This window comes from Notolepis coatsorum (assembly GCF_963971535.1).
Source record: "Notolepis coatsorum genome assembly, chromosome: 12".
Classification (NCBI taxonomy): Eukaryota; Metazoa; Chordata; class Actinopteri; order Aulopiformes; family Paralepididae; genus Notolepis; species Notolepis coatsorum.
In genome coordinates, this window is record NC_140176.1 from 130,421,611 (window position 1) to 130,447,658 (window position 26,048).

At 41.7% G+C, this 26,048-nt stretch overlaps 1 protein-coding gene across 1 annotated transcript in view; it reads right to left on the minus strand.

The window, feature by feature from the left end:
- Nucleotides 1-23,727: 23,727 nt before the first annotated feature.
- The window catches only part of LOC311238055 (sodium channel protein type 4 subunit alpha B-like), a gene marked incomplete at its 3' end in the record, with an annotated part of 252,987 nt that continues 250,666 nt past the window's right edge, over nt 23,728-26,048 (minus strand). The window contains exons 25-26 of the mRNA XM_084326018.1: nt 25,650-25,727; nt 23,728-24,093 (exon numbers count right to left, since the gene is read on the minus strand). Coding sequence (XP_084182144.1) covers nt 23,728-24,093; nt 25,650-25,727 — 444 coding nt within the window. The remainder of the gene's footprint in view (nt 24,094-25,649; nt 25,728-26,048) is intronic.

The following is a 26,048-nucleotide window of genomic DNA, read 5'->3' on the forward strand; positions in this document are numbered from 1 at the left end:
CTACTGCCAGCATTTACATTCGTCATAAAGAAATAGCGTGCAGATTAGTACAGATTAACTGGTGATGGACTGGGGCTTATTGTGCGCACACTGTTCTTTTGGGGAGCTCTCTTGTCCCACAACCGGACTAATATACGAATTGTGTCAAATTAGACATACCCTGTGCTATTTACTTGAACAACTGAAGGGTGGTCAATTTACACATGACAACCTTTGGGAAACAGGGCTTCGCAAAGGATGAAAAGTACTGACAGGGTTTTTTCGAACAGTTCCTTACTGTCACGGGAGCAGGGTGAGAACTGCAGGAGTAATTAATTGACAAGGTGCTTTTTAGACACTATTTTTCACAATTGTTTTATGAATCATTGGAACATGTTGCAGAGCACTATTGAAATAAAACACTCACAGATCACGCAGATTATTATTTAACAATGAACAGGTCCGACTGATTATTATTTACCAACGTCCGATTCTGAATGATTATTATTCTTCAAGGTCCAGGTCTGAATGATTATTTGTCAACGTCCAGGCCTGACTGAGTGATTATTATTTATCAATGTTCAGGTTTGACTGAGTGATTATTATTTATCAATGTTCAGGTTTGACTGATTATTATTTATCAATGTCTGACTGAGTGATTATTATTTATCAACGTCCAGGCCTGACTGAGTGACTATTATCTATCAATGTTCAGGTTTGACTGATTATTATTTACCAACGTCCAGGCCTGACTGAGCGATTATTATTTATCAATGTCCAGGCCTGACTGAATGACTGAATGATTATTATTTATCAATGTTCAGGACTGACTGATGATTATTTATCAAGGTCTAGGTCTGATTATTATTATTCATCAATGTCCAGGCCTGATTATTAATATTATGAATTACCAGTGTGTTTACATGGAATATACAGGGCCATAGTAAAAAAAACAATTAAAGATAAGGGAGAAAAAAATATATACAATCAATCAAGAGGAAAAAGACAACCCAAAATAATAGGTGCGTTCAACACATTGCAGAAACTGTCTTTTTTAGTTAAGAAGATGAGAATGATCTAGCGGATACAATTAAATACAAATAGGAATAGGGAAATGAACGGACATGGCTCCCTCTAACACTGTTATCCTCAAGGGCCCCCCCTGTCAACAACAAGAGGGGGGTCTTCCCTTGGAGCCTCCAGTATCAGGCTCGTGGAGGGTCACAAAAGTGACCTCTACCTTGGAAGTCATTAGAGTTAATGTGTTTTATTTTATTTATTTATTTTATTTATTTTATTTATGTGTGTTATTGTTTGTTTGCTAGCGACGGGGAGGATCCTCATGTACATAGTGGAATTACTACATACCACAAACTGAAATGCAAGAGGTAAAAGTTGTGTCTTTTAACGTCAACGGTTTACTGAACCCAATAAAAAGAAAGAAGATATTATCAAAACTAAAAAAAGATGGGATACAAATTGCATACCTTCAAGAAACCCACCTTACCGAAACTGAGCATGCTAAACTGAATAAACTGGGATATAAACATGAATATTCATCATCATATGGATCGGGGCACAGAAGGGGGGTGGCCATATTAATATCAAAAACGGTGGCATACGAACACATATCAGAGTTCAAGGATAGAGAAGGCAGGTTTATAATGATAATAGGGAAAATAGATGGAACACTGGTAAGCTTACTGAACGTATATGCGCCCCCAAGTAGTGACTGGACATTCTACAGACAGATATTTGACTTAATGGCCACACAAACCCAAGGGATATTAATCTGTGGTGGGGATTTCAATGTACGTTTAAACCCGCGGCTGGATGCCTCAAGTGGCAACACAGAGACAAGACCCATAATCAGGAAAATAAATGCATTAATGAAAGAACTGGGAATTATAGATGTATGGAGAGAACTTTACCCAACCAGCAGGGACTACACACATTATTCGTCCCCACACGCAGTATACTCAAGGATAGATTATTTCTTCACCTACAATAAAGACCTACACAGAATAAATAAATGCGACATAGGCCCGATAGCTCTCTCTGACCACAGCCCTATATATATGTCGGTACACCTCAACAGAAAGCCAAGGTCTACACTATGGAGGCTGAACTCAGAAATACTGAATAACCCAGGTACTAAAGAATCCCTGAAGACGGAAATCAAAACTTATCTAGAAATAAACGATAATGACGAGGTGGCACCAACCATACTCTGGGATGCGCTAAAAGCGGTACTAAGAGGTAAAATCATCGCCATTACATCACACTTAAAGAAACTTAGAGGACAAAGATTACACAACCTGGAGATCAAATTAAAACACCTACAAAGACAACATCACAACAACACAATCTAGACAAAGGAGTGAAACAAGAGATGAAAGACATAAAGAACGAGATAAATGAAATAGGCAACCTAGAAATACAAAAAAAACTACTATTCACAAAACAACGACACTATGAGGTGGGTGGGAAATCACTGAAACTCCTATCATACAGATTAAGGAAACAACAAGCAGATAATGCAATATATAAAATAAGGAACCCCGTCACAGGAACAATTGAATGTAGGCAAGACAAAATCCAACAGAACTTCGAAAACTTCTATAAAACTCTGTACTCCCAACCTAAAATAGACAACAACTTCCAGATCGCGACATTCCTCTCCTCTCTAGACCTACCCAAAGTCACAGTAGAGCAAAATAAAAATTTGATAAACGAAATAACAATAGAGGATTTACACACTGCAATTTCTAGATTAAAAACAAATAAATCCCCGGGCACAGATGGCTTCACCGCAGAATGGTACAAAACATTCAGAGACCAACTGACCCCAACTCTATTGAAGGCATTCAATTGGGTACTAGAAAAAAAAGAAATCCCCCCTCCTGGAGAGAAGCAATAATCTCAGTCATCCCGAAGGAAGGGAAGGACAAACTGGAATGTGGCAGCTACCGCCCCGTAAGTGTATTAAACTTGGAATATAAACTGTTTACATCTATTATATCACAAAGAATAGATAAGATCCTACCCAACCTTATACACCTGGACCAGACAGGATTCATTAGACAGAGGCTGACACAAGACAACATCAGAAGATCATTACACATTATTAGACACATCAACCAAACGGGAATAGAGGCAGCCCTCATAAGTTTAGATGCAGAGAAAGCATTCGACTCGGTAAGGTGGTCCTTCTTATATAAGGTATTAGAGAAATTTGGCTTTCATGAGTCCATAATAGCAACCTTTCAAGCCCTATATGACAAACCAAGCAAGGATCAAAATTAATGGGGACCTATCTGAATCCTTCACCCTAGAACGCGGGACTAGACAGGGTTGTCCAGCTTCTCCAGGACTGTTCGCGCTTTTTATAGAACCACTGAGCCAATGGATACGACAAAATGTTGACATAAAAGGAGTGGGCATGGCAGACGGAGAACATAAACTAAGCCTTTTTGCAGATGATGTCGTGGTGTACCTAACACAACCCACACAGACAATACCAAAACTAATGAACATACTAGAAGTATATGGGACGCTTTCAGGTTATAAATTAAATATCCTGAAGACTCAAATTCTTACGTTCAACTACAACCCTCCCAACCATATTAGAGGGAAATACAATCTGAAATGGGATGTAGACTCACTAAAATACCTGGGTGTGAACCTGCCAAGGGATATCTCAAAAATATTTTATCTCAACTACGGCCCTTTAAATGAAAAACTAAAGTCAGACATATTAAGATGGAGCCTCATCCTCTTCCTAAGTTTAACCTCCAGGGTGGACTCAATAAAGATGAACATTTTACCAAGACTGCTATACCTGTTCCAGACACTCCCAGTGGAGATACCCACTAAGCAATTCATGGAATGGGATAGACTAATATCAAGATTCCTCTGGCAGGGGAAAAAACCCAGAATCAGATACAAAACGCTACAGACAAGAAAAGAAAAAGGGGGAATAAACCTACCCTGCTTACGGGACTACTTCTATGCAGCCCAACTGAGGCCAATAGTTTGCTGGTGCGCCCCATCGTACTCAGCAAGATGGAAGGAAATTGAAAGCGAAATGACAGACGGGGTCCCACTAGCAGCAATAGTGGCAGATAACAAATTAATAGACAACATGAAAGAAAAAAACAACCCCTGGATTAATGTAGCACTGAGAATCTGGCAGGACACGATCAAGCTGTGTGGAGTGAAGGGTCCGCTCAGAATGTTGAGATGGTGCGCATTCGATTCCAATTTCCCCCCAAATAAATCAGATGGCAGATTCAAAGTATGGACAGATAAAGGCCTAACAAATTATTCTACTTTTGTCCACAAAGGGGTGTTTCAGAGCTTTGAATCACTACAGAGAAGACACGGACTGGAGCAAAAAGATTTCTTTAGATACCTGCAGGTATGCCATTACTTCAATCAAAATTTAGTGGGAGAAATAGGAACGGGAGAACAAGAAATCATGGAAGTGTATACATCAGCAGTCAAATCATCAAAATGTAATAGGATCGTCTCCAGAATATACGGAGGACTCTGCCAGGCCAAATCGAAATCAACTAACACAATGTACATAAAGGAGAAATGGGAAAAAGAACGCAATATGTCAATCTCAGGAGAGGTATGGGACAGATTATGTACACAACAATGGGAAACAACAGGCTCAAACAACTGGAGGGAATTTGGCTGGAAGAACCTAGTAAGGTTCTTTATCACCCCATGGCAAAAAAAACATCAGGGGACCGGGGAAAAATGCTGGCGATCCTGTGGGCTAAACGAAGCCAATCATTCACATATATTCTGGGAATGCCAAACCCTGGTACCATACTGGCAAGAGATACACAAGAACCTAGAAGCAATTTTTGAGAATGACATCCCCTTCAAATTTGACACCCTATACCTAGGAAATATTCCTTATGAAAAATGGGACTTCAATGACAAAAAACTGATAATGATACTTCTGATAGCAAGCAAGAAAGCTATCACAAGAAGATGGTTAAAACCAGAGGCACCTACAGTAGATGATTGGATAGACGTAACTCATGACATCTACATAATGGAAAAGATGTCATTTTCAATACAAATTCAGCAGGAGAAGTTCTACCGGATCTGGTCAAAATGGACAGAATATGTTAAACACACACGATCTGACTTCTGCTAAAAAGTAATAACGATCTAATGTAAGGGATCCTCCCCAGGAACAACCGGCGGTTGTCTGATATATTGTATTATTGTTTTATGTTCTGTTTTATGTCTGACCCTATGTGATGTCCCCCCCCCCTTTTTTATCTTAATTTAAATTTTATTTTGTCCTTGTTTTTATTATTGAATCTTATTTTTGTTTGTTTTTTATTTTATCTTTTATGTTTTCTTCTTCTCTCCTCTCTATTTGTCACCCCTACCCCTTCCCCTTCCCTCTTTCTCTCCTCCCCCCCTCTTTCCTCCCCAACTTCTGCTCACTTTATGTTACCTGATGTGTGCCAAAAGATTTATCTAGTGGCCATTGCCCACTGGTAAAATAAAAAATTTCAAAAAAAAGAAAGCCTGGCTAGCTGAAGAGGCTAAACTAGCAGACAAGAGCTGGACTAGCTGTGAAAGCCTGGCTAGCTGAAGAGGCTAAACTAGCAGACGAGGCTGGATTAGCTGTAAAAGCCTGGTTAACTGTAGGGGCTTTGCTAGCCTCTCTAGACTTACTAGCTGTAGCAGAAGGAGCTAAGCTAGAGATAAAGACCGAGCCCACAGTGAGTCTCCTAACAGAAGAAACCATTGACTTAGCTAGGGGGGGGGGCAGAGGTTCTGCTAGCTGCGCTAGATGCGCTAGCTACGGTAGCTAGGCTAGCGGCTATGCTAGTAGCCTGGGCTGTGTTAGCAGTGAGGGGGCTAGCTGTACTAGCTACGGTAGCTAGGCTAGCGGCTATGCTAGTAGCCTGGGCTGTGTTAGCAGTGAGGGGGCTAGCTGTACTAGCTACGGAAGCTAGGCTAGCGGCTGTGCTAACAGTCTGGGCTGTATTAGCAGAGAGGGGGCTAGCTGTACTAGCTACGGAAGCTAGGCTAGCGGCTGTGCTAACAGTCTGGGCTGTATCAGCAGAGAGGAGGCTAGCTGTACTGGCTACGGAAGCTAGGCTAGCGGCCGTGCTAACAGTCTGGGCTGTATTAGCAGTGAGGGGGCTAGCTGTGCTAGCTACGGAAGCTAGGCTAGCGGCCGTGCTAACAGCCTGGGTTGTATTAGCAGAGCGGGGGCTAGCTGCACTAGCTGTGGAAGCTAGGCTAGCGGCTGCTGCGGTGGCAGTAGAGGCCTTCCTTGCGGAGGACGGCGTGCTGGTAACCAGGGCTCCCGAATCAGCCATCGGATCACACAGCCGTGCGCCTCCAGCTGAAACGCCTGCTCCGCGCTGCACTCACCGACAGAGGTGAGCAGCGTATACAGGACGAGGAGAGAAAATCCCCCTTGAAGAACATCCCCATAGTGAGCAGCGCGTTGCTCGCTCTGACTGTCTTCATGTCCGCTGGGATTAGGACTGGTCGCGCCATTCTGTGAGGGTTCGGTGTGAGGGTAGGTGAGGAGACCCCAAATGCAGAACACGATCAGAGAAAGTAGAGGCAGAGACGACGGAATGAAATGAACGGGCTTTTACTTTGGCAGTTGCAAGCAACAATGATACACGTTAAAAACGGTAACAAACTAAACTAACTCTAAAAGCCGGAAAACAAAACTCAGCAGTGATGGAAAAGGTGAACTAAGAATAAGGAACGGACTCACTGGGAAATACAGGTGACAAAGGTGAGTATGTGACCGAACACAACTTGGGTAGACAAAACAAAACAAGGGCAATGGCGCAACAAGGAATGTGAGAAACGGGCAGGTACAAATACCACCCGTGATTACTGATGAGCGCCAGCTGGTTCAAGGCCAGGCATGACCAAGACTGGTGAACACAAAGCAATAGTAAAGAGAAAACTCACATCACAAACATAAGCATATGTAAAGGATTATCCTTAATGGAAACATATGTAAAGGATAAACCTTAATGGAAACATATGAAAAGGAAAAACCTTAATGAAAACATATGAAAAGGATAAACCTTAATGGAAACATATGAAAAGGATTAACCCTTGATGGAAAGCATAAGTAAAGAGAAAAACCTTACTGGAAACATATGTAAAGGATAAACCTTAATGGAAACATATGAAAAGGATTAACCCTTTAAACATAAGCTAGACCGGGGAAACACAACATGAGCAGAGGCAGCATAACTTTAAAAGTATTAAACTTTAAAAGCAAACCTAGACCTAAATGCCATAGATTGTCCAGTATCTGGAGTTGCTGCGTTTGGCCACCAGAGGGAGGCAGAAAACCACTGTTCACATTGTTCAGGAAGGGTCCCGGCTGGGACGCCTGTACGTTAATGCCAAGCAAGCAGTGCAAAAATGCTTCCGCATTCGTCACCGCACGCTAGTGCGGTAAAGCGCCCTTCTTTTCAGACAAATGCTACCGTGCGTGCACCGGCGGCGGCGTGCTCGCTCAGGTGCGTGCGTGCGCCGGCGTGCTCGCGCGAGGTGCCCGCGCATGCGCATGAGATCCGACACGAGCGGAGCTCAATATATATAAGTCACCGCCCCTTATTCAGTATCTAGCAATAGCTCAATTGGCAAGGACACATGGCTGTGGATCCTATGGCTTGTTTGCTGGCGAGTTCGAATCCCATCGAAAATATTTTTTAACGTGATTTTTTTTTAACGTGTATTCTTTCGCCGGTTAAGGTTAGGCATGGTTAAGGTTAAGGTTAAGGTTAGGCATTGTTTCGGAGTTGGTTAAGGTTAGAACGGTTAAGTTTAGGCGCTGTTAAGGAGCTGGTTAAGGTTAGAGTTTGTCAAAGAGAATGGCAATATAATTTCTATGGTTAAGGTTAGGCATGGTTAAGGTTAAGGTTAAGGTTAGGCATTGTTTCGGAGTTGGTTAAGGTTAGAACGGTTAAGTTTAGGCGTTGTTAAGGAGCTGGTTAAGGTTAGAGTTTGTCAAAGAGAATGGCAATAGACAGCCTATTTCCGCGCGACCTGGGCGCTGGGCGGCGGAAAATGAAAGGCGCATTACTGCATGCCACTACGGTAAATTTTTGCACTGCTTGCTTGGCATAAAGCTACACGCGGCTGGGACCATGACACTTGGATTGGTCCCCGGGCGCAGTACCTTGCCGACGCCTTTTCTGCTCCCGGCTGCCCTTGGAGGGAAGGACGACGGGATGGGTCAATCGCATCGGCGGCCCTAAAAAAACAGTGCATGTGTGTGTGTGCCGCCCATCACTGCATGTCGTTGCATGCCGAATAAAGACTTCTGAGTTAAGTCCTGCATTATAAACAATGATTTATTTGAAGTTATTTGAACAATTGAAATCTTATATATATATATTTTTGAATTAACTAAAAAGTTACTTTTCACAGTAACGCATACCTTTTTGGTGTAAGTAATCAGTAAAGTAACTTAATTTGAAATGAAGTAACTAGTAATGGTAACTAGTTACTATTTTTCAGTAACTAGCACAACACTGCTTACAACTGGTGTGAGTGGGTTTCATTCACTTCAAATTCCATTTGAAGGTATAACAGCTCAAACTAGTGTCATTGTACCATGTTCACTAGAAATGTACTTTTCTCACTCAAAGCTAAAAAAAAAAGGCAGTAAAATGTCGGGTCACTAAATGTACAAATCGCTCCGAAGTTAAATGTAAATGTCCTAACACTGAAAGTGTTTTATATTTTAGATTTTATCACTGAAAGTGATAATTAAGAGAGCCTTTCTGACCTCCCCCTACCACACACACACACACACACACACACACACACACACACACACACACACACACACACACACACACACACACACACACACACACACACACACACACACACACACACACACACACACACGCACGCACGCACACACACACACACACACACACACACACACGCACGCACACACACACACGCACGCACACACACACGCACACACACACACACACACACACACACACACACACACACACACACACACACACACACACACACACATTAGCAATATGGTGGCTAAGATGAGCTGTGGTACTTCAATGATCAGAAGGTGTAGAAATCTGTTGACTAAAGGCCTCTGCATGCTACAGAAACTGCAAAGCAACTGCAACACAACATCGACAAAGCAACGGTGTTGCAGACACTCTGCCTTTATGCTTCTGCAACATCGATGTGCAGCCTATGCAACATTGTACCCCGGATGTAGCTAGGTTCCCTGATAGATGACATTTCCCTTCTCAACCAACCCATTGATAACAAGCAGAAAAAGAAGCACTATTTTTACTTCCGGTTGGGGGATTTCAAAATAAAAGAGCGACGTCTAAAAGCACCGTAAATACGTTTATTTTGTACATTATCTAACGTTAACACGAACCTAAACTAACTTGTTAACGTTAGATAATGTACAAAATAAACGTATTTCCGGTGCTTTTAGACGTCGCTCTTTTATTTTGAAATCCCCCGACCGGAAGTATTTGTGATGTATTCTGATTGTGTAACTTTAGGTTAGTTTTAACGTTAGCTGGCAGCTACAGGCACTCGAGGTCGAGGAAGAGCTGCTGAATTTAATCGGCAGGAGGAGAGAGAGCTCGTCAAGGCTGGATATATCCCTGTGGCTGTGGTTGTAGGCACGAAAATGCAGCTCGAACTACCTGTTATATTAAATTAATTGATTGCTGTTTAACAACTTGTCCGTGTCCAGTCCTTTCGAACTGCCCCACCGTCCGTTCATTGTAAACAATGATGCATGTAATTATATTAACGTTACTGTGTGTTGTTGTAGCTATGTTAATAAATTCTGAATGGCATTAACGTTAGTTGGGTATGATAGAGCATTGAATAGCATCAAGTTCAACGCTAGCTGGCTGGCTACAACAATGGAGGATGGTATTCCTCGCTGCGGGACCAATATTATTCTATGACAGCCCCGCCCCCATTCACTACCAACCAATCACTGCTACGCAATATCAACGCAACGGTTGTTTAGGTTAGATTTGGGTGAAAGGTACGCAACATCCTCGCAACACAGTCTACAAGACCCTCTGCAACAACCGCGTTGAAATCGCGCTGATGTTGTGTTGCAGTTGCTTTGAAGTTGCTGTAGCATGTAGAGGCCTTTGGTCTTATCCCGCTTGGACTACTGTCCTACTATATGGTCTAACATCTCTAGGCTTGACCTGAACAAACTCCAGCTGGCTCAGAACAGGGCGGCACGCCTCGCTCTGCGCTGCTCTGTGAGGAGTAGTGTTGGAGGGATGCATGCTGCGCTGACCTGGATGACAGTGGAACAGAGGATGGCATGTAGCCTGGTAACTTTTCTGTTTAATATCTGTAATACTGGGAAACCGGAGGGTTTGCACTCACAACTGTACCCAACTAATATGAGACATGGATATAGCACAAGGCAAGCATTAGATTCATGCTTTACTTTACCTCTACCAAAAACAAATGCTCTGAAAAAGATGGTAATGTATAGAGCAGTTGCTTATTGGGATAATATACAGAGAAATATAACTATGGTAAGGAACAAATTTATGTTTAAAAAAAAGTAAAAAATTGCGCTCATGAATAATGAGTTACATTTTGGTCATTGAATTATTATGGAAATTAGTATGAAATATAAAGGTGATCGGCGACTTGAGAAAAGTTATGCTATATTATGAGTTAAAATCATATAAATGATTTTGATCTGTTTTGTTCTTATGGACTGACTATGTCATTTGTATTTTATGGTTGGAGAATTGTGATATCTGACTTATGAATATTGAGTGAGCTTTGATTCACTGTTTGTTGTGATGTTTTCTTGTGAGTACTTCAATGTTTGTGGTTTTATATTTTTATTTAACTTTTTTTTTGTGTGTGTGTTTGTATTTTTAATGTTTGGACCCCAGGAAGAGTAGTCTCACTTTGGTGTAGACTAATGGGGATCCACAATAAAATAAAACACACACACACACACACACACACACACACACACACACACACACACACACACACACACACACACACACACACACACACACACACACACACACACACACACACACACACACACACACACACACACACACACACACACACCTACACACAGACCAGGCTGCAGAAACAAATTAGTGGGGGGGCATAAAATGTTCTCGGGGGGGCATAATGGTTTTTCAACACAGTTTCCCTTTTATACGTTTCAGCTGGGACAACGGCGCTGTGGCTTGCTTGGCGCTGCCCACGGTGCTGAACTAAACAACAGAGAGGCAATTGAAAAATCTAAGTTCTCTCTATCTTAAGAACATTCACTTATACAAAAACAGACTGAACAGATATATATAACATATATAACAGACCTGCTGGGGCAGCGGACTGAGAGCAGGGGACACAAACAGGCTGGATAAGCTGGTCAGGAAGGCCAGTAGCGTGGTTGGGGTGGAGCTGGACTCTAGCGAGGGTGGCGGAGAGGAGGAACCTTGCTAAGCTCCAGGCCATCAGGGAAAACCCCTCCCACCCACTATACACAGACTTGGCTGACAGGAGGAGCATGTTATAGGCTCACACTACCTAAATGCAGCACTGAACGGCACAGGAAGTCCTTCATTCCGACAGCCATCATACTTTACAATGCATCACTGTGCCTCACTGCATCACTGAGCACAGAATGACAGTTACCATCTTCCTGGACTCTTACTTTTTAAACAGCACTGTGCAATATTACACCTACTGTAGACTTCAGTATATTTTTACTGTATGTATTTACTGTATCTTTTATTCTATTTTTATTCTATTTAATTTTATTCTATTCTTAGGTCATTTGTTTTGTTATTCTTATTCGTGACTTGTTGCAGTGTCAAATTTCCCTCAGGATAATACATTTATATTCTATTCTATATCTTTGAAAAGTCTCCATTTATTCAACACTTCTGAATTCACTGACAAACTGAACTGAACTGACAAAAATAAGGTGCATAAACAAGCAAACAAAATTCCTCCACAGGCTACTCACCATCATTAGTAGAGCGGCAAGCGGTGTTTGGGGACAGAGTGAAATCTTCTTAAAACACTGCCCCTCCACTCATTCCTAAAATTTTTTGTTAAGTCCTTCTCAAATGCCAACTGAATTAAATTGGCCTTGCGTCGATGAAGCATATAGGCGATGTTCTGTAAAGACGTTTGTGGTAAATATTGACGTTGAATTTCATAATTAATATGTGTGAATAAATTAGAGAACCATAAATGTAAAGCCAGATGTACCTTTCAATAGCAGAGTGGACTCAGTGGCTAAACAGTCTCAACTGTCAGTTGAGACAGTTGCATCAGATAACAACAGCAACAGTTATTTCAACCCCCACTCAAGCAATGACTAAATTAGGGAACAAACGACACCTTCTCGAACTGACTGTATGTAAATGCTGATCAGAGACAGCTGGGTTGACCACAGGGCAGACCAGTTTAGACTTGTTGAAGAGATGATTAGTCATGGACACTAAGTCACAAACAAAGTTATCTATTAATCAACTGTTTAGTATCAAAAGAGTAAACCATAATATTAGAAATGGGTAAATTCATATATACGGGAGATACAGTTGGTAAAAGGTTTATTGGAACAGGCCTCTGTAATCAGTTGAGTTGAAAGACCACATCAAGGAAGGGGGGGCCATAAAGACCCCCCTTCTGATCACTGAGACCACATCAAGGAAGGGGGGGCCATAAAGACCCCCCTTCTTATCACTGAGGGAAGATGACATCACACCACCCCACCCGGAGACAAGAACCAACCCCCCCACAAGAAGACGCCGGATTGGACCAACCATATTAGTAAAATGTGCTATTATTGGCTAGAAATTATAGGATATAAGGGCCAACATAGTGTTATTCAGGAGCCCAGACCACCCAACCCAGGTCTGCGGCTCCAACCGCTCCCCACCCAGAGACTACTGTGAGCTGATTGCATTTTACGTGAGTAAATCATGGGAAACACCAATGGTTGTTTATAGATTAGAGTAATGTACAGATCCCTGATCTGTAAACCAGATTTACTCATGTATAATGTGTACAGTGAATTCTCTATGTTCAAATTATGTTAACGAGTGACTGTTTTATGTACATATTGGGGTTTGAGATGCAAACCTTGTTGATTCCTGTACACAGCAGCCATGTTAATGTTGTCTGATAATCCTTTGTATGTGAAAGGCAACCTTTTATTCACTCTTGGCCCGGGCTCAAATAAATCAGAAGAGTTGAACTACAGTTCTGGTTTGTCTGGCTACACGTTTATTCTTCATCTGCTTTAAGTCAGATGAGGAGACCAACAATTCTATCACGTATGATTCCCTTTTCTCCTCCTTCCAGATAAGCAATCCCATTGTACTGTACTACAATAACCTTAGATTATTGTAGGATTCTGTAGGAATATACTACAGAAATGGTGCCGTTCTACCCACCCTGTTGTGCCCCCCCCTGAAGATGTGCGGTGAGGTCTATGTGGCTGGCTGCTCAGAGCCAGGACCTTGCGTGTATGTTGGGGACGTGCAGGGAAAGAGCTGGGGGTTGTTGCGTTTGAATAAGGATAGTTGCAGGGCAGGGGTTTGTTGTCTGGATGGAGGACAGAAGGACAGGATGAAGGCTGGTTGTGTACGCCACTAGTTGGGACCCACGGTGAATATGGCCTTTTGCGTACAGGATTGGGGGAGTGGTGTTTAGGTTAGTTTAGGTTAGAATATCCAAAGGTATAGGGATCGCGCTTGTTGTGCAGTAAACATGCAAACATGGGCTTTTGATGTTTGGATGTTTATTCGGACACAGGAGGCCGTTCCCAGCCTATTCGTTTGAGGTTTATAATAGCTTAGGGGGATAGGTTAGGGATAGGTAATTTACTAGAGGGCAAAGGCGTGGAGCGGTAGAACGGAGGATAGTCACACATAGGCAGGAAGTGGGACTGTGAAGTGCTATGGACATTAATGGGTAATGCAGAGTAGTTAGATCTTAAAGTAAAGATTATAGGGTAAGGTAAAGAGTTTAATGAGAGAACCGTGATTGTAGTACAGGATATCCTGGTTCCACGGTGAGAACAGAGGTAGCCTCATGGAAAGTTGAAGCCTCATGTAGTAATTATGTATGAAGAAGCGTGGGGACCACTCATATTGGAAAGTATGAGGACGTTGAGGGCCTCGTATAGAATAAACTATACGAAGGAGGGGAGGCATTAACGACTGTTTAACAGCATGATCAAAGCGTTAACTGCAGTAGATTGAAACGTTCATTGAATCGTGAATGCGGTATGTCTAGAGTGGCGAGTTAACTGGGCGCATTTGGGTAGTGAAAACACCTATTTCATTAGGACCTAGAACGGGCGCGGATAAGGTTGGCTATTTTTTTGCATAATCGAGGCGATGTGTGGATTATGTGTCTATGCTAGTTTGGTGGGACAGGTTCTGGGCTGTAACCGTGACTCAAAACGGCGCCGGCGTGGAGTCGGGTCCATCGGACGAGGTATGGGGTCGTTAACACACAAATTCGACATCATTTGGATCATGTGGATCAGAATGATTAAGAGCGAAATAGATCAGTTATAGAGAGGTTAGGGAGGGGATTAGGCACCCCGAACCTCTAGCCTCTAACAGGCGGCAGTGGGCTCGCAAGAGTCTGGGCGCACGTTAAACACATCATATAGTGCTGGGGAGTTACTGAAGGCCCTCGTGCGTAACGAGGTATGAATTAACATACCACTGTGGAACCGCCTAGTCGGCCCAGGAAACGTCGCACGTAAGTTGGTGTGGGCACTGGGTGGTACGTGGGCGACAGTCCACACCTAGGAGCAGGGCGGTGCACCGGAGGGGGCACAGCTCCTGCCATGAACAGGCTAGGCTGGCGAAAACGGTCAATATTTCCATGCCCAGAGCAAGCAGGGTGGGGACAAGACCGTCGGTTTCTAAACTGAGTGGCTGATAGGTACTACGGACAGTCAGCCGCTTGGGGTCCTGACTTGATGACGGACTATGAGGTCGCTATCGACTGGGTCGCCAGCCGGTCAGGAGAGCGTTATGACCCCTGCTTATAGTCACAGAAACGCAGGAAGTGGGACTGTGAGTGACTGGACAGTATGGGCATAAATGCACTTGGCTCAATGTACAGTCAGGCCACAGTAACCTTACTAGCCGATACAGGGTTAGTAGGCGAGCTGTGCTTCTGTGATCAGTGTTTTTGAAAAGAAAATGCTGGGAAGCAGAGGGATGAGGGGTGTCAATTCAGAGGAATCTGGATTGTCTCTCCTAAGATTGGAAAGGGACCCAGCCTTAAACTGCACATGAAGGTAAAATAGGGGGCTTCTTCTGTTCATGAGAGGAGACCTTAGCCTGGAAGTGGAGGCCTGTATCCTTAGTTGGGTGAAAGGGGGTCCAGTGTAGGCGGCAATGCGGCCCTGAAAAGCCGGTTTCCCCACACGTGGCATCTCCTGATCCTGGCGGGGAGAGGTGCATCTAAGTAGGGCAAGAAGTGCATCCGAACGGGAGGAGGGTACTCTTAACTGGAAGGAGGTTAAAAGGGTCAAAGCGGAGACGTTATGCGATTACAGGAAGGAAACGACTCGATTAATGTGAGCGAGGGCTAGCTGGTAAAGACGAGGTTGTAACGTGGTTTTCTGAGATAAGCGCTGTGACGTCGATTTGACGAAGCGTGGTATCTACAGTGACTATCGACCGAATTAAATGAAGAAATTATGCCTGCATTAGGGTATTTTTCAAATAGATTGAGTTGACGAAGGGTTGTCTATAAATTGAGATATGGATTGCAAGAACCCATAGTCACGGAAAGATCTTTTTTAATACGTACACACCAGACATATTATGAGACTTGTCCGCTGTAATAAAGGGCGAACGATAGTACTTAGGAACAATGCGGTTCAAAACAACTGGTTGTGAACTTGAACATTCAGTATAGTTAAAGCGAACGGTTGCACTTAATCTCGTTTTTAATAGTCGCGCGAGGTATGTTTGAATGATGGCTATGGTTAGGAATGATTGACGAAACGTAAGAGCTTATCGTTGTATTATTATGATATTTTAATGACCAACAACCATGGGTCTGGGGCGAATCATATTGGGGATTGGGGCTAACTAGCTTAGCTCTGTGGAAGAGCCGCGGTGAAACTAGGGACGTTACGGCAACGATGTGAGAGGAATTGACGAAACACTGTGGCGGTAATTGTTGTTAAGAAGCGAATCGAGGCGTAAGTTGGGGAGATTGTGGCCGTTTTGAGGGTTTTAATTGATGCGGTAACGATTGTGTACGATATTAAGGAGCCGCTGCTTGATGACGTCATAAGTGTTGAATGGGGAGTGTGAAACGTCCACTGTGCACGGGGCCGGGGGCGCATTGGACGTGGCGCTGGGGCTGGCTAGGCTAGTTAGCTTGCGTGCGGTTGTTTTGTGAGTTTGCGAGCGACATATGTTACGATTCGAGTTTTGAAAATGATGTTTAGGAAGGGTTAAAGGACGCGGTGGTTGTCGTAGCATTGTGTTGAGTTGAAACGGAGTGCAATGAATGATATTAATTATGCTTTGTCGCGATACATCGTTCTGTGTGCGCCGTTGCGCTACTGCGCAGGCGCGGTACAACGAGGATCAATGCGGTCATATTAATTCGCTCAGAGGATGGACAACGGGTAAGGGAATATTTAGCATTATGTAAAATGGTTGTGTTTGTATATTGTGCACTCTGTGGGTTGTAAACAATGTTCTGGGAGTGGTTTTGGTTGTGGTACTACAAGTTTGTGTGGAAAAATAGGGTGTTTTAGGTGCAGCATGTGATGAGACAGGGGAAGATAAACAAGGAGTAGATGATTTAATATACATGCCCATAACTGAACTGGGATTCATAAACCAGATACACATTGTACTTGTAACAATGGGCAATATATGTTACACAAGGGGAGTCTTGACCAAGTGGGGTTTAAGGGCTGAGTTGGGGAAGCACTCTACACTGGAAAAGACATATCGCTTGCGTCATATTTGATTAATACATCTACATTATAATCACATGTCACCTATATACAGGGCTAAACGTTCCCAGAATATCCTGTTTGCAGTTTTGAGTCTTAGCATGATTGGAACTTGACTGATAATAATGTTTAATTTCTAATGAGTGGTGGTTGATAGAAATGCTTATGTGTGTGTTGTGCATGTGCAAATGTGATTTTATAATCTGTATAGAAAAGATCTGTATAGAATGGTAATTATTTTTAGATGCTTGTATGAGGTAAATCTTTAATACACTGTTAATATGTTGACACAAGCCTCCGACTTGTAGGAGATTATAATTTATTGATAGAGGCTTGCTGTCTGTGTTAGGAAACAGTTTTATTGTGAGTACAGATGTTTGATAGATTGTTTTTCTTTAAGGCCATTGGATTACATAGGCTGGTGTATTATATTAAGATTGATTGCAAGTCCTGGGGTCACAATGGGATAATTTAGTGACAGGGGACTTGTTTGATGTAAGATTGTGTTTTTGCAATTATTATAGATGATTTGTGTGCAATGATTAACCCTTTGTTGATTACAGGAAATGATAGGGCTTTGTATGCCCAAGGGCCAACAGGGCCTCAGTTGAAAGCTGTATTATAGGTCACAAGGGGGGATGGTAAACAGATGCGGTTTATGACGATGCAGGGAAGCAGAGAGTAGAATAGGTTTTAAACCAGGGGGGATGGTAAACCTGTTGTTTATGGTCGCTGTTACACTTACAGGAGGGACCTAGTCTATCTTTGCAACAGGAGAGAGGTCAGAGGTGAAGATAGGCGAGAACAGTTGGAGAAGTGTGATAACAGATGACCGGCTATTTTTACAACAGAGGACAGGAAGTGGTTGTAAGGGGCCGGGGGCCAGGAAGTGACAGAAAGGTGAGACAGTGGAAGGTTTGTCAGGGAACAGTTGGAGAGTGAGTGTGGGAAGTCAAAGTAGGCATTCATTTGGGGTTATGACTTATGAATGTTAACTGTTTTGGTAAGGGAATATTTGGGTCTGTCTGTGCACTGGAAGTCATGGATAGCTCTGAATTAAAGATGGATTCCAGTCCGTCTTTGAAGTGAGGGTAGAGGAGCAGATGTGGGTATAGACTGTGGTAGCCTGAATGAGAGCAGGAAGCAAGACTAACCATTGTCGGTCTGTGGTTGATTAACGAGTTGTATGAGAGAGAGTTTGAAAGTATTTGTTTAGGATCAATTGGTCAGAGTGACTGTGGATGATTGGCGGTGGTCTGTTTTTTGTCTGTAGTTTAATTTCAGTGAGTGGTTGAGGCTGTGAAAGTAGAATGGAAGTGTTGGTTTCGTTTTCTTTAAAGGGTGTGTGAGATTTTGATTTGGTTTCTTTCAAATATGTTTAACGGTTAAAATCAATACCTGGGAACTTAATTTACAGGTGGAAGTTGTAATGGTTTGGTTGTTATTTCTTTTCTGTTTTAATCTTTGATTGTGTGGACTGAAAGGTGTTTGAATGGAGCCTGTAGGGGTGACTGTGCTGACTTGAGAGGTGTCAAAGTCACAATGACATGTGTGAATGGAACAGTTGTGTGATGAGATATTGAATGTAAATTTTTAGATTTCTTTTATTTTCTTTCTAAAATAACTGTTGAGGTAGTCTAAGTTTGGAGCTTGTTGATTTTATTGATTTACTGTTTTGGGTATGAATGGTAATTTAATTTCACATGTAGACGGTGCGGAACAAGTAATTGAAAGATGTGGGGTCTATTGGGATATTTTTTTAATTGTTTGCCGTTTGTTTCTTATTTCTCATCTATTTTTTATGGTCTGGGTGTGAGTGGAGAGAGCTGGAGGCTGAAGGAAGTGGCGTCAGCACGGAATGTCAAGTGGCCCCGTCACATTTGCATATGGTTAACATTGGCTTCTCTTTAAGGTATTTGACGTGGTGTGTAAAGAGGATTTGTTTTGTGTTTGTTCCCTCGCAGATTCGGTCGAGGGGGGGAGGCGGACCGTCACGTGTAGAGGAGTCATAAGTGTTGAGTATGAATAAATTTCATTAGATTACGACACAGTGGAGTGAACCTGTTCAGTTATTTCCTGTGGGAAATTGTTGGATTGTGGAAAGAGGTCGCTTGTGGACGCTAGCCCCTCCTTCATCATAGCCCCGAGAACAGAGGCCGAAACAGACACAGGTTTGGGAATCGTCCGGACTGAGAGAGCCGTCTGTAAATCCAAGGAGGAACGGTCATGGGTCAGAATGTGACGAGATCACAGGCCTACAAACAGTGGCTACAGCTGAGGCTGGCCAGCATGGGGTGAAGGGGGAGGCGAAAACGGTCGGGGACTGTGCAAGAAAGATGAGCGAGGGCCTCTGTGGAATGTGATGTTTGATTGGTATGATGAACGGGAGGTAACTGAACGGTAGCAACTGATATAGAGTAAGACACAACGCAGGGTAAGAAGCTTAGACGCATTCACATAGGTGGAATATTCGACATAGATTATGGCCGAAATTTTTTCTCCTTGTGTGGTTCTCCGCCTTCCCTGCCCGGCTGTGCTGTAACAACGAGGTGGTAAGATGTTATGACCATGGTATGGCCATAAAGGGGGGTGGATAGATGAGAAGACCAACTGAAGGATTATGCAGATGTGATTGTGCTGTCTTAGAAAAGGAATTAACAGGAGAAAAAACAAATGAATGTAAAAATGAATACTAATGGTGTTGTCTCCCCCAGATCTTATAAAAGAATGTGGAACCAAAACGTTCTGTAACTTAAGAAAAATGGGTTTTTAAAAATGGTGTTTTATTTTAAGGTATAATGATTAGATTGAATTGTTTTATTGTTTTCAACAAACCCAAAAGTTGTTGTTTAAAAGGTGGGCCTCTGGCTAATGAGCCTCAAGAAGGAAAAAACTCATTGATGATATGTACCAAAGAATAATGGAAAAAGAAAAAATGGAGAAATTTGAAGAAATGATTTTTATTTTGAAAAAATGATTTTTATTATTAAATTGTATGGTTAGTATGTATAGAAAATCAAGTCAATATACAGTATGTGACAATGAGAATTGTCAAAGTGGGGAAATGTGGTAAATATTGACGTTGAATTTCATAATTAATATGTGTGAATAAATTAGAGAACCATAAATGTAAAGCCAGATGTACCTTTCAATAGCAGAGTGGACTCAGTGGCTAAACAGTCTCAACTGTCAGTTGAGACAGTTGCATCAGATAACAACAGCAACAGTTATTTCAACCCCCACTCAAGCAATGACTAAATTAGGGAACAAACGACACCTTCTCGAACTGACTGTATGTAAATGCTGATCAGAGACAGCTGGGTTGACCACAGGGCAGACCAGTTTAGACTTGTTGAAGAGATGATTAGTCATGGACACTAAGTCACAAACAAAGTTATCTATTAATCAACTGTTTAGTATCAAAAGAGTAAACCATAATATTAGAAATGGGTAAATTCATATATACGGGAGATACAGTTGGTAAAAGGTTTATTGGAACAGGCCTCTGTAATCAGTTGAGTTGAAAGACCACATCAAGGAAGGGGGGGCCATAAAGACCCCCCTTCTGATCACTGAGACCACATCAAGGAAGGGGGGGCCATAAAGACCCCCCTTCTTATCACTGAGGGAAGATGACATCACACCACCCCACCCGGAGACAAGAACCAACCCCCCCACAAGAAGACGCCGGATTGGACCAACCATATTAGTAAAATGTGCTATTATTGGCTAGAAATTATAGGATATAAGGGCCAACATAGTGTTATTCAGGAGCCCAGACCACCCAACACAGGTCTGCGGCTCCAACCGCTCCCCACCCAGAGACTACTGTGAGCTGATTGCATTTTACGTGAGTAAATCATGGGAAACACCAATGGTTGTTTATAGATTAGAGTAATGTACAGATCCCTGATCTGTAAACCAGATTTACTCATGTATAATGTGTACAGTGAATTCTCTATGTTCAAATTATGTTAACGAGTGACTGTTTTATGTACATATTGGGGTTTGAGATGCAAACCTTGTTGATTCCTGTACACAGCAGCCATGTTAATGTTGTCTGATAATCCTTTGTATGTGAAAGGCAACCTTTTATTCACTCTTGGCCCGGGCTCAAATAAATCAGAAGAGTTGAACTACAGTTCTGGTTTGTCTGGCTACACGTTTATTCTTCATCTGCTTTAAGTCAGATGAGGAGACCAACAATTCTATCACGTATGATCCCTTTCTCCTCCTTCCAGATAAGCAATCCCATTGTACTGTACTACAATAACCTTAGATTATTGTAGGATTCTGTAGAAATATACTACACGTTCTTGAGGGTAGAAAACAAATTCTCACAGAGTGCCGACCTAGCTTCAGTAGTGTTGTTGTTGACATCAGTGCCCACTAGGGCTGTCCCCGACTAAGGATTTGGATAGTCGACTTTGATTGACAAAAAAAAACATATATATATTTTTTTTTACCAGGGTGGGCACAGCTAACTCAGTGGGCGGGCCCGGCCCCCTAATGCCCGCCCATGGCGCCGGGTCTGCCTACACACACACACACACACACACACACACACACACACACACACACACACACACACACACACACACACACACACACACACACACACACACACACACACACACACACACACACACACACACACACACACACACACACACACACACACACACACACACACACTCACCTGCCCCTAGTTGTGAATCCAGTAAAAGTTATCTTTGATATCTTCACACCATTTTTTATTAAAAAGTGAGGAGTGCAAAGCATGAATAATTAATTCATGCCATTGAAATCATATGTTATCTTGTATTCAGACAAAGCAAAAATAATACTGAAACAAATTTGAAATGATTGTGATAGAGGTTAATTTCTTTAGAAAAAAACACAAGTGCAGTTATCATAAACTACTGTATATCAATACAAACCACAGGTCAAACATAAAAAAGCTTTGGCAAAAACAGAAATGTCATGTAAAACGAACATAAATAAATTAAGTTCCAGTGATTTCAGTACCACATACCTTCTAGCATTCCATGTTATAGGTTGAAAGTCAAGGATTACCTCATTATTGTTAGTAAGACTCCAAGTCTGCTCTATTTGATAGAACAATCTGGGTTTGATATTGTTTCAACACAAGGTATGAAAACATAATTTAAATATTAGATATTAACATTGAACATTATTTCATGTTGCTCTGACATATTTTGCTGCTCTTGTTGATGTGTGATGTTGTCAGATCCTGTATCATACGTGTCGATGTCTACTTGTGATGTTGTCAGATCCTGTATCATACGTGTCGATGTCTACTTGTCATGTTGTCAGATCCTGTATCATACGTGTTGATGTCTACTTGTGATGTTGTCAGATCCTGTATCATACGTGTCGATGTCTACTTGTCATGTTGTCAGATCCTGTATCATACGTGTCGATGTCTACTTGTCATGTTGTCAGATCCTGTATCATACGTGTCGATGTCTACTTGTCATGTTGTCAGATCCTGTATCATACGTGTCGATGTCTACTTGTGATGTTGTCAGATCCTTTATCATACGTGTCGATGTCTACTTGTCATGTTGTCAGATCCTGTTTCATACGTGTCGATGTCTACTTGTCATGTTGTCAGATCCTGTATCATACGTGTCGATGTCTACTTGTCATGTTGTCAGATCCTGTATCATACGTGTCGATGTCTACTTGTCATGTTGTCAGATCCTTTATCTTACGTGTCGATGTCTACTTGTCATGTTGTCAGATCCTTTATCTTACGTGTCGATGTCTACTTGTCATGTTGTCAGATCCTTTATCATACGTGTCGATGTCTACTTGTCATGTTGTCAGATCCTTTATCATACGTGTCGATGTCTACTTGTCATGTTGTCATATCCTTTATCATACGTGTCGATGTCTACTTGTCATGTTGTCAGATCCTTTATCATACGTGTCGATGTCTACTTGTCATGTTGTCAGATCCTGTATCATACGTGTCGATGTCTACTTGTCATGTTGTCAGATCCTGTATCATACGTGTCGATGTCTACTTGTCATGTTGTCAGATCCTGTGCCCTGCAGTCAGATAAACAGAAAGAATATCCCCTCCTCTGGAGACTAGTTCACAGAGAGGTTATAATCAGTTATAATAATAATTAGGTTATAATCAGTTATAATAATAATTAGGTTATAATCAGTTATAATAATAATTAGGTTATAATCAGTTATAATAATAATAATAATCTCAATCCTCTCTGCTTCTCCATTTACTTCTGTTTCTCAGTTCAACAGGTTTCTCAAAAGATTGCTCTTCAGAATAGGTTGCTCAACTTAACAGGTTGCTCCACACGTCAGTCAACACAACAGGCTGCTCAACACAGCAGGTTCCAGTAAATTTACTGAATGTAAAAACTTAGCAAAAATGTGCCTTCCGAACAAGGCACGTCTGAACAACTACCCCCCCGCTTGGGACTTTAGTGGGTTTAGCATGTAGTCTATCCCATCTAGTGTGTTATATTTCATTGATCATGACCATGTCATGACATGTTATATTAAACTGTTCATTATTTAAACTGTTCATTATTTAAACTGTTCATTACCATGCTCTATAACATGTTATATTAAACTGTACATTGTCATGTCATATTAAACGTCCCTATGTCCCAGCAGGGTGTGTTGTGTGTTCAGACAGCAGACTCCTGCAGCCCTTCCTCCAGGTGAAGAGGAGGGGCAGAATGGAGAAGGACTTCATTGTGGAGCTCCACAACAGCAGGAGGAGGAGCAGGAGCAGCAGGAGGAGGATTCAGGTCTTCTCTCTGCCGCTCCTCCTCTCCGTCTCCATACAGCTCGTTCATCTGTCTGTAGATCAGTCCTTCAGTCTCTGGCGGCAGCTCGCCAGGCCTCGTCCCCTCCGTCCTCTCACGGTATTTGTATGAAGCCTGTTTGACAGCACGGCACAGTAGGTGCTTCCTGAATGCTCTCTGGATGACACAGGCTGCCACCTCTTCCTGTTTCCTCCTCAAAGTGGTGCTGATTGGCTCGTAGGACACCTGGAGGTTGGATTAAAACATTGTTAAATAGTCTAACAGATATCTATCTTGGGTTTTAGTTCCGCTGCATCACACAGCTTCACAGAGCAGCTTGATGTCAGCCTACTCTAAATACCAGGCTTCATGTTAACCTCTTCCACCCGTGACGTCCGTCGGCGGACCGCAAATGACATCATGTCATACATCAATCTCTCTTTTTTCAAACGTATTCAAGTATAAACGACATAACCATGTCACAACAGCATTTATAATGTATATTATCATCAATACGTTAGTTTAGGAATAGGTTAAAGTGTTATTAGATAGATTTAACTTTTCTTACTTTGGTCTGTTTATTTCGTGAGAGGTGACCATTTTGGAAATTTTGAACCATGGTAATTGTAGTTTTTTTGTGGCCATTTTGTAGAAGACAGCACTAGCTCTGGATCGTTGTTGGAATTTTTCAGAACTACACTTCCTGAAAGCCTCTATGGGGTTTCAAGCTTCATAATTCTGTATGCATTTTTTTATAATTTCGGGATATTCGGGATAATAAACCACAAAACGTAACGTTATTGACAAATATTGAAGCGCAGTTAGTTTCTCTTCCCTATTTTTAGCATGCAGCAACATTTAGATTTGAAATTAGTTTCAAAACGGTTGCACCCTGATCAAAATAAAAAAGCTACTGTACATTACAGTAGATTTCATTATCTGTTCTTATGGACGCCTGGTGATACTAAATCCAAATTGAACTTGGCCATTTGAAAGATAATATATGTATATATATAAATGTGTGAATTGGCTATAATAAGGTAATTTATAAGCCTGCTATTCTATATTCTATAATAATATTTCAAATTGCATTGGTCCGGATTGGAGAATTCAGTATTGTATCTACAGAACCTTCTGTTTAATTATCTTCCCTTTATTCATTTCCTTCGATTTCTTGTACACATAATCTCAAGAAGGTACTGAACGAGCTCAGTGGCAGTTCTTAATGTTTGGTCATTATTAGCATGGTGTTAGTCACTGTCAAAGATGCAAAGAAAAATCATAATTCATATTCTCCTTATGTTAGTGTACTCTGAATACTAGGCTTTATGTTAATGTTAGTGTACTCTGAATACTAAGTAGCTTTATGTTAATGTTAGTGTACTCTGAATACTAAGTAGCTGTATGTTAATGGTAGCCTACTCTGAATGGTAAGTCACTTTATGCAAATATTATTATGAAAATATTTGCCACTAGTACCATGAGCTAACATTTGGTGTTATTACCAAATGATGTCTGCTTGATAATGTTAGCCATAATTAGCTGTAATGTTTGGCAGAACAATAGTTGTAATTGGTAACTGTTCTAAAAGCGTATTCAGATGTGTTTCACTTGATAGTTCTTACCTTGGCAACTTACTATGTTGGTGGAAATCTACTGTTGACATTGTTGTAAATAGCTCTGGATAGAACATCTGCTAAATGACAATAATTTTTATAACATAAAAACAGACTTATACAAACTCTAAGTTGACCTCACCCTGACCCTAAGAACTCTAAGGTGCCCTGACCCTAACCTCCTACCTTGGATGGGTTGTTGGCCATGAACTTCTCCTCCATGCTGGCTTTGAGGTCATCCATCCCTCCTGAATCTCCCAGTACCTGCAACCATCAACACATCAAATCAATTAGATGATCATCAAACCTGATGTTAACCTTGATGGATTGAATTATGTTCCTTGTGAAGCGGTTGTGATAGTAGATCTATAATATCTACAACTGCCCAACACTGTAATCATAGTAACCATCACTACCTACTGTAGTCTACCCATATAACCCTGTATGATAGCATGTACAATAGTGCTGCGCATATATACATTTATATTTACTGCATATATATATATATATATATATATATATATATATATATATATCTATCTGTCTGAATACACCTGCATATAACCCTTCTATATACCTACTTAT